The sequence below is a fragment of the Columba livia genome, chromosome 2 (assembly GCF_036013475.1).
Source record: "Columba livia isolate bColLiv1 breed racing homer chromosome 2, bColLiv1.pat.W.v2, whole genome shotgun sequence".
Taxonomy (NCBI): Eukaryota; Metazoa; Chordata; class Aves; order Columbiformes; family Columbidae; genus Columba; species Columba livia.
The window spans coordinates 49,166,140-49,181,094 of record NC_088603.1 but is presented as its reverse complement, the minus strand read 5'-3'; the positions used below and the strand labels follow the sequence as shown (position 1 = coordinate 49,181,094).

General features: G+C 39.7%; 2 protein-coding genes across 3 annotated transcripts in view; both read left to right on the top strand.

The window, feature by feature from the left end:
- GLB1 (galactosidase beta 1) overlaps positions 1 to 14,955 on the top strand; it is a 48,436-nt gene that overhangs the window by 2,358 nt on the left and 31,123 nt on the right. Inside the window, exons 1-2 of one of the 2 annotated variants that reach the window (XM_065055138.1) lie at positions 1,313 to 1,453; positions 9,792 to 9,961. In XM_065055138.1, the coding sequence (XP_064911210.1) occupies positions 1,430 to 1,453; positions 9,792 to 9,961 (194 nt within the window). In that variant the 5' untranslated portion in view covers positions 1,313 to 1,429. Of the gene's footprint in view, positions 1 to 1,312; positions 1,454 to 9,791; positions 9,962 to 14,955 lie in introns of those variants that run through there. The other variant, XM_065055137.1, reaches the window with a different exon arrangement.
- On the top strand, positions 1,236 to 5,686 carry TMPPE (transmembrane protein with metallophosphoesterase domain). The gene has a single exon (XM_065055142.1). The coding sequence runs from the start codon at positions 1,236 to 1,238 to the stop codon at positions 2,553 to 2,555; it is 1,320 nt and encodes a 439-aa protein (XP_064911214.1). The 3' UTR covers positions 2,556 to 5,686.

Sequence of the window (14,955 nt, the reverse complement as noted above, 5' to 3'; positions counted from 1 at the left end):
ATCTCAGACTTGGTTTTGTATGTTATGAAACACCATCCAAACATTTTTCATCTATGGTTAAAATAAACCTACTGTTTTATTTTAAATAGAAGTATGCAAACTGGTCACAAGTAGGAACATTCTGTACTCTGAGCAAAATACAGAGCAAATCAGGGAATTCCAGTACGATTCAAGCATGACTGATGCTTGCTTATTTATTTCCAATCTGGGAGCAGAGATACATGAGACTTAGTGTTCCTTTTACTTCTAAAGAAGCACAGTATGTGATGTTTTAATCCTTTTCAGCTTAATTATATCCTTTTACACCAGGATATGCTGAAATAGGTGTTGTGTCTTGGGAACTGTACATGCAGTGGAAGCGAGTGGGAAGTCAGTAGCAGAACACAACGTGTGTTTCACTGGTCTTACCAATTTTCAAGGCTTTGGAGAAGTCTTATTCACAACTGGAGGCAAGGATGTCTGCTGTGCAGTTTCTGGGAATGCACGTGCATCTGGCAGCTGTTCCGGTGGGGATTTCAGTGCTGCTGTAGCATCTCTTAATAGAACCTCTTGCTATTAGTAACTAACTACTCCTACATTTATACAGTCCTAAAATTATAGTCATCCCTTTGAAGGCAAGTGTGAGACTGGTGTGGGCCCTGGCTAAAATGAGTTTGATACCTCTGATGTAGGGTGATACCTGCTTTTGAGATGGAGCCAACTGCTTGGGAAGAAGAACAGAAAACACATGTGCTAAGTTAACAGCAGAACAGCTTAGTCACAGAACATGTATGGGGTGTACAAATTACTGTAATGATTGTTTGCAAATACTATAATGATTAGTTCTAGCACTCATATCACAGTTGTGATCTATTGCTATCTACCATAAGGAACTCTTAATGAGGAAACAGCGTATTTAGAAAAAAAAGGAGTCGTCGTTGAGGGAGGCAGGCAGGGAGCTTAGAAGTGGACTGCCAGAATCCAGTGTTTTCAGTTGTCTGGTTTATTCCACATTAAGAAATCTTGTCCCTGTCTTTGTGATAGTAATTCTGCATGACCCAGTGTCCTGGATACTCTGTACAAAGTTATCAGTCCTTTATTGCAGTTTGGGGAAAAAGGGAATGCATGTAATATTCTAAAACGGCTGATACTGGTTCCTGGTTGCAGGCTTTGTTGACCCAAGGCATCCCTTCATAACCACATTATTGCCTACTGGAGACTTCTGCAGAACACAAGGGAACAGTCAGAAAGCAAAGATGATCTCCTTCAAGCAACTGCCTCTTGAAGCAAAGGCTGCAGTGGCTGCAGGAGTGGTTTTCTTCTCCATGATGCTATCGCGGAGTTATCTGGCAGAACAACTTGAATTCAGGATGCGGCGTCGGCTTCTAAGGCTGCAGATGGCACTATTTGCTAATACACTCATGTCGATAGGATCTCTTCATGTTTGGAGATGCACAGTCACTACGTTCTCCAGGTCTTCAGCTGCTAGCTCCTTCTGTTTCATGCCATGGAAAATAGCTGTGTTCATGTTTCTGGCTTTGGCTCATTCAAGCTTCTTTACATTGCTATTTCTTGTTGCAGAAGAGCCTTATTTCTTTTCTTTAGCTGCCTACACTTGTCTGGGGTCCTATATCCTTCTTATCTTCTTCCTCTTCACTCTAGGCTCTGTAGAGCAGGCTTACAAGTTCTTGGCTGGAAGAAGTGCTAAGGCAATCACTGGCAACAAGAACAGCAGAACAGCGATGAAACCAGTTCTGGCAGTCATGCTGACTGCTGTGCTGACTGTCATTGGGCTGCTAAATGCTTCCCGGCCTCCTACTGTGAATTCAGTGGAGGTTCCAGTTCACAAGCTGCCCTCAACAATGAATAATCTGAAAGTGGTGTTGCTTTCAGATATCCATCTGGGGCCTACAGTTGGGAAGACCAAGCTTGCCATGATTGTGAGAATGGTTAAGGATTTGAAACCAGATATCACTGTGATTGTTGGGGACCTGACTGACTCTGAGGCAGAGATCATCCGACCTGCCGTTGAGCCTCTTGGAGAACTTAACTCTCCTTTGGGGACTTACTTTGTCACAGGAAATCATGAGTACTACACATCAGATGTTAGCAACTGGTTTGAGCTGTTAAAATCACTTAACATTCAGCCACTCCATAATGAAAATGTGAAGATTGTTTCACCAAAGAGCGCTGATGACTGGTTCTGCCTGGCTGGTGTTGATGATATTGAAGCAGATGTATTGCGCTACTCAGGGCATGGCATGGATTTAAAAAAAGCTCTCAGAGGTTGTAGCAGTGAGCACGCAATAGTGTTGTTAGCTCATCAGCCAGTCGCTGCAAAGTGGGCCCTTCAGGAGAGACCAGACATAAATTTAATTCTCTCTGGCCACACTCATGGGGGGCAGATGTTCCCACTAAATGCTGGGGCTTATTTTCTGAATCCCTTCTTTGTGGGCTTGTACAAAGTTGGGCAGAATACCTTTGTCTATGTCAGCCCTGGGACGATGTACTTTGGAATACCCATGAGGCTGGGCAGCAGAGCTGAAATAACAGAGATAATTCTACGTTCTCCTTGAGGTGCTTTTCATTTGACAAACTTTTACCGTCCTTTTTGGTCAGCATATTGGATCTTCTGCTCTGAAAGCAAATCTTTTTTCAGGGAAACCAGAAAAGTTGTGTTAGAGTGGACTTGAGCAGGTTCCGTTAAGTTTGAGCAGAAAACACGAACTGTATCTTGGGCTGTTAAATCAGGCATGTTAAAATACTGAAGAAATTTATCCTTTGAGTTCATTATTATTGCAGTTCTGCATTTAAAGGTAACACTGATGTCATGGAGATAATGTGTGTCCTGTGCATGTTCAGTAACATCTGTGTCCTCAGCTACTTCATGTTCTGTTATGTTATCCGTCAGGCAGCTGCCTTATCAAATCTCAGGCAGGTAAAGTTCTGATCTCTTGCAGTGCAATCGCTATTGCATGTTTTGCGGGAGTGACTACAGAATGTTCACTGTGTATGTAAACTCCAGAAACCTTTTACTAGAAATGTTATGGCAAGGGATATGTGTTTAGTTTTGTTTGTTGGCTTGTTTTGATTGGATACCTTTATCCTGCTATATGTCTATAGCATGCACTAGGGCTTCCAGTGTGTTCTGCATACCAGTACAGTAAATTGCTAGGCATCAGTTCCTGGAATTCTTTTTTTTTTCCCAGTTCAAAAACTGGGGAGACTGATACCAAAGGGTAAACATATTTTTCTTTCAGCAGGCATTTTCCCCAGAATAATTTGGTATCTAGTAATTGCTTACTGAAAAGTGCTCTAATAAAATCAAATGAGAAAGAAAACTCATAATTAACATAACTTCTGTTGCTCTCTGAGCATACAGTACCTCCTGACATAAAGCACAAAATCCAAAGCTGAACTATTTTCTCTTCATTCTATATTTTTTTGTTTATGGTTAATTTCTCTTCTGTGATTTTTCTCTTACATGAGTTAAGGAGATGCTATTTTAAAACAATGCAAATGAGATTCAATGGGTTAATACTTGAACTTTAAGGTTTTAATATTTCAAGTAAGTGGTGTACTTTTTGGGAAGACTAAACTCCGCAGCAGGTGACTTCCTTTAAAAGCATTTGCCTGTAAACATCCTGGTTGTTTGACAGGCACATAGCAGGATAACTGCCACAGGATAATGGGGGATGGAGAATTTCTCTGTTTTTCCTAGAAGGGTTTAGCAGTAACTAATATCATTCTGGGAAATCCAAGAGATTAGAAAATACTAATAAAAACATTCTTGCTTCCATATCTTTGTGTTCATCTAAGAAAGCCAGAATGTAAATTAATGTGCATATATTGTCCAAGCTCATGGAAGAGTTTACTTCTGCATGTCTTCATTTTCCCTCCCCGTCTACTCAGTGTTGCTGTATGAAACACCACGAACAGTACAAGTCTGGGACTCCTGCCTCTGACTCCGAGGTCTCCAGCTGCGGCTGCAGGGTCTCCCTTGTGCTGCCTTTCTGCCCACCAGGACCTGGGTTCCTCTCGGGGACGCCTGTGTGGCATGAGGCGACAGAGACCAGTGCTGACCCAGGAGGCTGAGGATGGCAGGACCAGAGCTGTGCTGGTCAGATTTTCTCGGCCTTCGTGTGTGTGATCCTGAGGCAGACACACTTCTGTTTTATTCTTCAGCTCCTGTTCTCATTTTGCAGGAGGCGTGGGGGAGTGTATTTGAAGGGTACCTTAGACTTTGTACAGTTAGGCTTTTCTGGAAGCGAGATTGTGAAGTTTCACTTCATCCACTCCCTTCAGCTCCCCTCTACCCCCAGGCAGTTTCTAACTGCCAAGCTGGTTTTGTATCCTGTTTCTCTGTACAAACATCTTGTGTTTTTACTTGCAGGAGAATATAAAGAAATGCTGTAGATTCTTCATGTGTGCTGGAAGATTGGCAAGATGGAGAAATCAGTCCTCTTTTAGTCTGAAAACTGAACACCTGAACAGTTTACTTGCCAGACTAGATAATTTCTGTTTCCCAGCACCTATAATTTTGTAAACTTTTTTCATGCTTGTGCAATAATACCTGCTTAAATATCCTAAAGTTTCCACATGTATTTAACACTGCCTGCATGGGGTCCTTCCGAGGTTCTTTCCCATTAGTGACTTAGTGTCAAGTGGTCTTCTGTAGAGTGAATTGTCATAGCCTGTAACTTGTTTACTTACCAACATGTCTTCAGTTAAAAGCTGGGTTCTGGGTTTAGTAGAACAGAGTGTTCCCTCTAGGCCAGTGGTCCAGGAGGACAGCATTTCATTTGTCATGCTGAGGGTTATTACTGTGTTAAGAAGATTAATTGTTTAGCTAGTTTCCTTACTGAGAGGCTTTTGTAGGACTGTTTTTAGGTGCTATTGGTTTCCCAGTGAGTTGCTAGTGTTACTTTTTTCTCCTGCCCTTTTTATTTCCTCATTCAGTCCAAATGTGCACAAAAACCTACCTGAAGCGATCCTTCAGTCCCAGGGGTGCGTAGATGATTTCTTCATTGCTTTGTATGTGCTCTTCTTTGAAGGTCTTTGTGTATCCTTTTAGGAGCAGATACACATCCTTTTAGGAGTGGTCCTATTATAATTTCATAGATTTATTGCAACTGCCTTCCTCTGAAAGCTTGTTTGCTTGATGATTTTCACTTAAAATGTTTTCTTTCTGTGCCAGAACACTTCAAAGCCTTTTTTTTAAGTATGATTGTAAGGTGTCTGAGATCAACTTTCTTTTTGGTAGTAAAAGGAATGAACCTTTTCTAAAAAATCTTTCCAAGAAAGCAATCTGTAATTGTCCTCCAAGGCGTTTTCAGTTCTTTTCGTAATTTGACTTGAGTGTGCATAATTTAGACTTGCGTTCAGTATTCCAGATGAAAATAAAATGCTGTGCTGCTTATTTTGTAATTTTTTAGTATTTTTTGGTATTTTTTTAAGAATGTGTGGAATGTATTTGATCTGGATAACTTAATTAAATGAATATATATTATTAAAGGCCAGTTCATTGGTAGAGGGAGTTTATCGCTGTCAGAATAATACCAGAATAGAACAGTATAATCACTTTGTGAAAGATATATTTATTACATCATATAATCATTACAGAGTGGATTTGAAAATATGTAAATTGTGGTATAACAAATGCTTTAAATGTTGGGATTTAATAAAACTTTATTTGTTTGTCAAGAAAGATGCCTCTAATGGCCTTTTGTTTTGTACCGATATTTATTGTAGCAACACATGACAAAGCATTTTAACACACTAATTCTGTTTACCAACAAAAAGCTACTGGCAATAAATCTGACTAGTTTGGGGAAATTTTACACCCATACTGCTTAGTGAGGCATGGTGGAAAGTGGAAAAGATAAGGCCACTGTTAAATCTGCCTAATGTCTTCTAGAGGGATGAAGTGCAGGCTGAAGAGATGAGGATGTGATGCAGAGAAAAGTACCACTGCAAGGGCAGAGAAAGGATACCAAGCGTTTTTTGGAAGGAGCAGAAGAAAACAAGTGGTTTGTGGTTCTCGTTTTGGTACTTAAGCTTTGGGATAGAGAAAGGGCCTTGAAAAGGGGTGTTCTGTGATTGAATGGTCTGTGTAAGAGATGCTAGAAATCTTCCACAGATGGATCACTGAGGATTTGTATCCACATTTGTTTGCTTTCCAGATAATTAAATAACCCCTGCATCGTTAATTTGCACAATGAGACATCCTAACCACTGTTAGTGTTGTGTGCTGAAGCTTTGACTTTTTTCCTCCTATATTGAGAGACATACACATTATAAGATGTTGAAAGAGCATTAAGGTTGCAAAAATAAGGTCTTACTTGATTTAAGAAAAGACAAAATCTTTAGTTTTCCCTGCTTCTCTGCAAGTATGTTGTGAGCATGTAATATACCATTGCCTCTAAGGGGCTGAGTTTTCAGCTGGGCGTTAGTATGATGTGATATGGATAAACTGTCGCCTTAAGCTGTGCAGTTAGTGTGTGTCTGTTGAATCTGCTTACCAAACCAGCAGACCCACTACCCCAGCTTTTAGGCAGATGCAGAGAATTCATTCCCGTTCTGTATTAACAAGCGTGAGTATACAACATTGACAGAGCCAGACAGAAATTCTTGATGTTTCATTGCAATCTCTCCTCTGCAAGCCATGGGTGGAGTCATGCACTTCCAATAAAAGAATGCTGAATAATTGATTGCGAAAGGAAGTCTGTTTACGATGGGCAATGAATGAGATAAATCAGTTTAAGGACTCCGGAAGCTTCCTCACCCCCATAATAACACAGTATCAGGAGGTTTATGTGTAGGAAAGGTGATTTACAGTTATGGTCATGGCTTTAAAAGCGTGGCCTTTAAATGTCAACCAGTTCAATGATGATCCCTTTCATAATTAATATTTCATTGTTTTATTGTTTTAAGAAGTTATTGTTTTTCTGCCAGGGGTGTCTGTCCCCTGAGTGTGGAGCTATGTAAACAGTTTATTTGATGTTCATCTCTCAACAGATACCTGCCATAAATTGAGCAAGTGTCTTTTCCATAAACCTCTTGACGTGGTTCATCTAAGTGAGAGGGTTAAAATCCTTTTTCAGAGGGAAACAACAATTTGTTTTGACTCTTTCTTTATTTCCAGGGTTAATGGCCTTTTAATGTGCTTTTTTTCCTAGTACTTTATTTACTTAGTTGATATTGCAGAATTGCATTGCTGCACTTGGGTTCTGAGTTTTATTTAATCCTGATCATTTTGAAGTACTGGATTCTACATTAATGCTCCAACTTGTCATGGTGTCCTAGAGTAAAAAACATCTGAAGAATGTGGAACATATGCTTGGTGTTCATCAGGGTGAATGGTTTCCTTAGAGGATGGATACACACAGTACAGATCCATCCTAGTGCAGCGTGCCCAGGAAATCAACATGCAGGTTATAAATTAAAGATCAGCAAAATGTCACTTAGATTTGAATTGAAAAAGAAGGCAGATGGTAGATACCTGTGCATCCTCTGTAGTGGTAATTTGCTTGAGGTTTAACAGCTTGGAGTTACTCAACCAACTTAATTCCTCAGGGAGAATCCCAGCCTTTGAGTTATAAACCAACTGCTCTAGAACATAATTATTTCTCAGCTCTGTGAGGGTCTGACTTTGTGGACACCTGACACATCCATACCTTGGTTTATCCAAGATTTATTTCAGCTTTTATGGAACTCTTTGTTAAATCATGTTAGGAATGGGTCTGTGTTTGTGGGATGAGGGCTTAAATAGCTTCTCCTGTGCAATACTTTGCAATCCCTTGTAGTTCTTGTTTCCCTGCCAGCTCAGGGATGTATCTTCTCACATGTGTTGTTATATGTCCACCACACAGACAATTTCACTTGCTCGCTGTTGGCAGAATGTTTTGGATTGCTATGTGCATTTAAGACATTTTTCACTACTCTATTTAAGGCTTTCTGTGAAGAAATGCCTTTATTGCAGTTGCAACACACTGTAGTTTTCCTTCTCTTTGGAGTTTGTAGTCTTCAAATGTTTGTAGAGTGTTATCTCATTCAGTTGCTCCATTTAATATCAGCCAAGGGACAGGCATGTTTACTCAGCAATTTAATTCTCCGGTTTTCTGGAGGGTGTGGGTTTTTTTTTGTTCTTTTGGCCCGTGACACGTTGCACTGGCTCCTTTTTGTTGTCTTGTCGATCAAAGAGTATGGTCTTGGTTGGCAGTTGTGTCCAATTGTTGGCCAGGAGTCTCAGTACTTGCAGCTTTCTATTTATACATGCCTGCTGTATTTTGCTTTTCTTTACCTGTAGTTATACACGTTCACCAGTTAACAGAAAGAAATGGTTTCATGGGAAGGGTCTTCAAAATTGTGTGGTCTGTTGGTCCCTGCTTAACCTCTGGGCAGATCTCCTCAGATGGTGGATGGCTCTTGTGTAGTGTGGGGTCAAGTAGGGTTGAATGATGGTCTGCATCTCTCTTGCCTTTCTATTTACATTGCTTTTATTTCAAGTAATCAGTTTCGTACTTGCTAAGCCCTATCCTCAATATGGGGCAGGCCAAGGCCAATCCTTGCAAGAATAAGGCCAGTGTCCTTCAACAGCTTTTAATTTACACTTTGGAAAGGTGTGTTTCATTTGGACTAGTATAACAACCAAAGAATCATGAGATTTATTTGTTTGAATTAAGACATTTTCTGATAGGTATGAAGAACTAACTGCTTACATTTGCTGACTTGTAGTTTTATTTCATAAATCCCTACTGAACTTTCATTGAAGGGATTTTTTTTTTTTTAATGTGCGCAGTAATAAATCTGATAAAATGCAAAGTCATAGAACATGAGGACAAGCAACCAACTATTCAGTGGTGTGTTAAGGACAAAAGTAATACTGGTGAAAGGGATGCCAAAGACACATGGGAGATATAAGATTGGAGGTGTTAAGGTTTGTTTAAAAAATTTAAAGGTTCTTAAAGGCATAGGGCCAAGCACTTAAAGGTCTCTGGTTTTCATTGTTTTTAACAAGTAAAAGAGGTACTGTTGTTGGTCATAGCAGTTTAAAAATCTTACTAAGGTCATAGGCTCACCTGAGGAGTAATCCCATGCTCTTGAAGTTAAGGGATTTTTCTTATGACTAGGAAGTGAAGATTCTTATTCTTTACCTGCTCCGTAGTTAAGTTCCACTGTTTGGGGTGTGCTTAGCTGAAATAGTATTGAAAGTAGGACTTTCTCAGAAAATGACTAATTTTTAGTGGCTTACATAAATGTATGCAGTTTGCCAGACAGATCTATCAAACAGTTTTAGACTTATTAGAAACTGAGCTTTCAAATGTATTATTAATTGGCGCCCCGGAGCATTTAGAATGTGGTATTTGTTCCTCAAAAGCTTCCAGCTGGCTTTTACTTCTAGACTTGAGCATGGCATTAAATTGGAATTAAGGTTGTGAAGCATTGAGTGCAAAGTGTTGCCGTTTACCACATCTTCCCTAATTAATTCCTCGTCACTTGCAGTGGGGTGAGCAACTGCAAAATGTAGAAAGATGGTAGTATATACTTGTTAAAAGTGGAGAATGTGTGTGGCATATTTTGGCATAGTAGAGAATCCTATCCTTGCTGAATGGTTTGCAGATGTATTGTACTTTGTGGTGTTAGGCTCAGGTGGGCTGTACGTAGCTACTGGAGAGCCATTCACCATCAGTTACTTGGACACCATTTTTCCTTCTATTGTGGACAACCCACAGATGTTGTGTAGACTGTTATCAATGTCTTTCAAGGCAGAAAAAGATTATATTGTGTATTTAATTGTATTTTGTACACAGGATATACCCGAGAGGAGTTTTGGGATTGATTATGACTCTGGCTGCTTTGTCAAGGATGGGAGACCTTTCCGTTACATCTCGGGTAGCATTCACTACTCACGGGTGCCCCGGTATTACTGGAGCGACCGCTTGTTGAAGATGAAGATGGCAGGACTTGATGCCATTCAAACGTAAGTAGCTGGTGACTTTCAAAGTGATTTGTAGTCCTGGGGGATGTGTGAGAAGTAGTTAAGTAGGATGCTACTATTGCTGCTTGGTTTATTCATTTTTAAATAATAGGTGAGAAGGCTCTGGAGAAGTGAAGGGTGGTACAGGGTGACCTCTAAGAGGCTGAGACAGCTGGGCAGGTTATAGCTGACAGTCCACTTCCCTGCTGATAAACAACACCTCTTGCTTCACAACCCAGAGTGCAATTGTGACCTGAAATAAATTGTTGGACTGTGAACTTTGGCAACTACGAAATTGTTGTATGTGCTCTGCCTCTGTCAAGGGCATCATAATTTCTGGTCAAAAGGCAGATGAGATGAGAATGGATGATAACCTATTACAACCTAGGTTGTATGGCCCTAAAGCCTTGAAAACATTGGTGAAGGCTGCAGTAGCACTTAAAGCTATTTCGCCAGGAGTGTTTAAGTTTAGAAAAAATGGTTGGGCAGTAAGTGTATTTCTTTAAAAACAAACAAAAACCAACAAACAAACAAACCAAACCAAACCGAACACCGCAACAGTTTAAACAGCTTTCGGTTGCATGAACCAAACCTTTAGTCCATCTTTTTTGTCTTTCCTACCTGGTTGTATACTCATTGCAATTGGTGAGGCATAGATTAAAAAAAAAAAAAACGCAGCTTACTGATTTTTTTTCCAAAGCTTTGTTCACAAGGGAAGAAGAATGTTAGAAAAATGTAAGGCACAGTCTTCTCAAGCAATGGTTGTAGTTCCCAAACGTGTTTGTTTTTCTTTCTGAAATCATTACAGGACTCATTATAGAACTTGTCTTTGAAACAGCCTGCTTGTGTGCTATGGGCTGCCCAGCCTGTAGGCCAGGGCTCTTTGCTCAGCAGGAGTGTTGTACCATCTCTCCTTTCCCTCCCTTCAAATCTGTATTCTGTTTCACCTGCAAGTGGCAGGGTTGCCTTGTACACTGAAGGATGTGATTAGTAAGGGTTAGTATGTGAAGAACAGATGACAGGGAAAGAAAATAAGTTCCTTTTCTCAAATTTAGACGTCTCTCTTTTTTTTCTTTTTTTCTGTGTTGTAAAACTCTTCCCTGTGTTGTGATGGTGTAGTGACTTTTATTTGGTGGGTGTTTTCTGTTGTTTTCTAACAAAGAAAGCAAGTTCTATCTTCCCTCACATAAGAACAATGAGATTAAGGGACACACTTGCTCAGGACAGAGTTGCTGGAATTGCCCATGTAATTTTTTTTTTTTCTGCAATAAAAGTAATCTTAAATGGACCTGAAAATTATACATTTTGATATCTGGCTTGAAGGTCAGCCTGAGTCTTGACAGTGGCTGTGTCACTTCTATGATCTGTAGTGTCTCATACTTTCCTTATGTCTCTGATTTATTTTCCTCTTCCTACTAACACCCGTATATCTTCGGTGCCCTCTGTTCATTTCCAGCTTTTTCATGGAGTCCCTTCCTTTTTTCTTTGAAATGGCCTGTTCATGCTTCTGCTGCATCACTGGTCTTTTGAGACAGGAATATTTTCTTTCCCATTACGACCCTCTCCACCTTCGTGCCCCCACCCCTGTCACTGTTGTTTAGTGTCAAAATTGCTATGGTGGTTGCTCCTTTTTTTCCTTTTTTTTTTTCCTTTTGTTTCCTTCTTCTTCCTTTGTAATCTCCCACTAACAGTGTTTTGGTTTTTTTTTTTTCCTTCAACCAGTTTGAAAACTGGACTCAGAAATGGGACTCCTCCAGGCTTCAGTATTTTTGCTAATGACCTGGGTGGTAAAATATCTTATGAAGTTTGCTTAGCATTACCAAACCGGAGAGGCTGCAAGTTTGAGAAGACAAGATTTCTATTCAGAACACTTGCAGCAAAATGGAGAAGTAGTCTGGAAAAGAGCAGGAAGCAATTTCATATGGAGTCTCCTTCCCTGGAGACATTCAAAACCCGCCTGGACACATTCCTGTGTGATCTGCTCTGGCTGAGCCTGCTTTGAGCAGGTGGGTTGGACTAGATGATCTCCAGAGGTCCATTCTAACCCCAGACATTCTGTGATTTTGTGATATATATATATATAAAAATATATATGTATATTTTTTCCTACTTTTTGAGATCTCTTACTCTGTGCTTCACTGTTTTGCATTAGTGTGCTTCCATTATGTGGGATAGAGTGGAGATTGTCTTGTGTTGCTGCTCTTGACTGGTCTCTGGTCTTGGGAGAGCTGAGTTGTTTCTGTTTAGGCATGTGCAGGTAGCATGTATTGCCCTGCGGTTATGTGACTTATGGCCTTAGGTGTGCTGTTGCGGCATCGCTGATGACATAACGTGTTTCTTACAACCTCCTTTTCTTTTTATAGAGCAGATTGCGATTCTTTATCTTTTTCCCTCATCATTGCTTACATTTGGATTTTTCCTACTGTGGTGAAAGGTAGCTCCTCAATTTATACCTTATGAGCCGAAGGTAACCCTGTGCCTTGCATTTTCTACAAGAATCAAATCCATCTATGTTTCCATTTGGCACTGGTATCTCTCTCTTTCTCTCTTGATGGTAAAAAAGCCAAACCACTCACCAAAACCCTTTCGTTTTTCTTTGAAGTAGGCAGGTTATCAAGCCTTACTGCTCTTGATTATTTCCCAAACAATTCTGCTGTGATTTTGTGTGGATTTGGTAAAAATGGAAATTGCTCTAAGTGATATATTTAGTTGTGGTTTTGGTTTTTTTCTTCTTCAGCCAAACTTTCCTGGATCAGTAAAACCATTAGCAAGGGACTGAGATACCAGTTGGGTGAAGTTGTTCCAGGATGGGCAGCAGCACTGCCAGACCTTCTGGTGGAACATGGGAGTTGGGCTCCCAGCCTTGGGGCCACCTCTGAAGGCTGATTTTGCTGCTTGGGTTTTTTCCCATGAGACAGGGAAGGATCTTGCTGTAATTTGAAATATGGGAGCCTTCCTTGTTCTTATCAAAGTGCTCACAGTGAGGCTTAACCACTTCAAGGGAAACAGGATCCTTTTATTACAGGATTGTCCTTGTACATACATTGTGGTCAAAGCAAGCCAGACCTGCTCTCCTTCCTGCTTTCTCCTGCCTTGTTTCCAAGAGACTCCTCTGCTGTGCCTTGGTGCATTGTTAAGCTAATGAGTGAGTCAGCAGCTCATGTGAGGCTCTTGAATGGGTGTAGTCAGAATATCTCTCTCTATATATATAGATATAACCATCTGCACCTGGAAACCTAAAGCAATAACAGAATATGAGAAAACAGGTGACAGGAAGCTTGGTCTTGCATTAGAGCTTAAAATATGAAGTCCTAAACCTTCCAAATAACAGGCTGAAATTTGATGTTGAGGTTGGCATGCTATCCCAGAAGATGATGGAGGTCAACCTAGGAACTCCGCTCCTGACCTTGGCAATTAGCGCACAGAGACATCTGTCCTTGTTTTCGTTTCCTGAGTGGTGTTTGCCAGCTAGAAGCAAATGCTGTCAGAGACATCTGGAGAGGACTGAAAGTTAGCAGTTTGTTTTGTTTTCTTTTGGCAGGGATGAGATAAACAATTAACCACCAGATGGGGCTAAATATTTATAGGATGTATAGATCAGTGGAGAAGCTTCCTGGAAGAATCGGTGGTTAACTTACAGGATGATAGGTTAAAGAATGTCAAATGTTTTATTTGTTTTATTTTATTTGCTGACTTATAAGCAGAAAACTGTAAACCTGTAGAAATTCCCTCTAAGAAAGAGCTGCTGTTTAGAATATCTATTAATTTAAAAAATAAGCACAATTTACTTTTTCAAAAGACTGGTGTGTAATTTAACTAGAATGTATAAAATGCTGCTCTATTATTTATGAATAGTACAAGCTATTTAATTTTACACTAATTAAAAAGAAAAACAACAAACAACCTGGTATTACAGAGAGAATTATTTTGTACATTAAGGTAGTTAAGTGAGGGTTTTTGGCTGTTGACATATTTCTGAAATAGGAGAGGAAAACTGACTTTTAAAGAAGAGAGATACAATTTCCATGCTTTATCATATAACCTCTAAGTGGAGAGTAAGAGTCGTTACTCATGTACAGAAGAAATACCACCTCTCAAGTTTGAAAAAGGGATGTGGCATTCTTTTATAAATTAATTATTCTATAACTGAAGCAGCACAGCATTAACAACTGACTATATATTTGTACAATGGCATATGGGAAATATAATTGCTAATAATAACAATTTTAAGGTAAAATGATTTAGTTTGAGGATGTTGCTAGCTGTAGAAAATATACAAGGGGATTAAAGTGTATTAGTCACAACTTTTAGACCAGAGTTTAAAATACATTTATATCTTGATTTATTCTGTAAGAAAGCATTTCACATAAATTTTGTTCCCTACTTTCTTGCCTCCTTGTCCACTAAAATTTGCTTTTTTCCCCAGCCTTGTGGGGAAGCATGGGTCATAAACTGAAACTGTTTCTAGAAGAATTTTTCCATCTACTTCCATCTGGAGTGTAAGGGAGTTGGGGAAACCTTTTTGTCCTCACCTCAGATACTATTAAGCAAGTCTAGACCTTCAGACTTGTTTCTAGAAGAAATTTGTAAACTCTTCAGTGAGTATATTTTCCTAACTAATAGGTTACGAGGTGTAGTTAAATTACAGCTAGAATGGCTTTCTCATATTAACCTATAATTTACTTACCAGTTATAAATAGCTTGTTCAGTAGTCTAAAGAGAAAGGAATGTAAGTAGTTGCTGTTTTTCTGTAGTAGTATTTTAGGCAGCTAGAAGCTGTTATGAAGTTAATATCTAGTCATCTTTATTTTGCTCAAAGAGATGCAGCTTTCTGCTAGAAGCATTTTTTTCAGTGAATGAGTTGCTACATCAAGATGCCTATTAATTCCTCCCAGAAAGAGCTTTGTCATGCTGGTGATTCATAGTCAGATGGTACTTTTCCATAGTACCTGCAGACCTTTTTCCTATTAATACCACTTCTGTATCTCTTCTTTCTC

Excerpts from the sequence above, each read along its gene's own strand:
- TMPPE (XM_065055142.1), top strand. The coding sequence starts at position 1,236 with ATGATCTCCTTCAAGCAACTGCCTCTTGAAGCAAAGGCTGCAGTGGCT.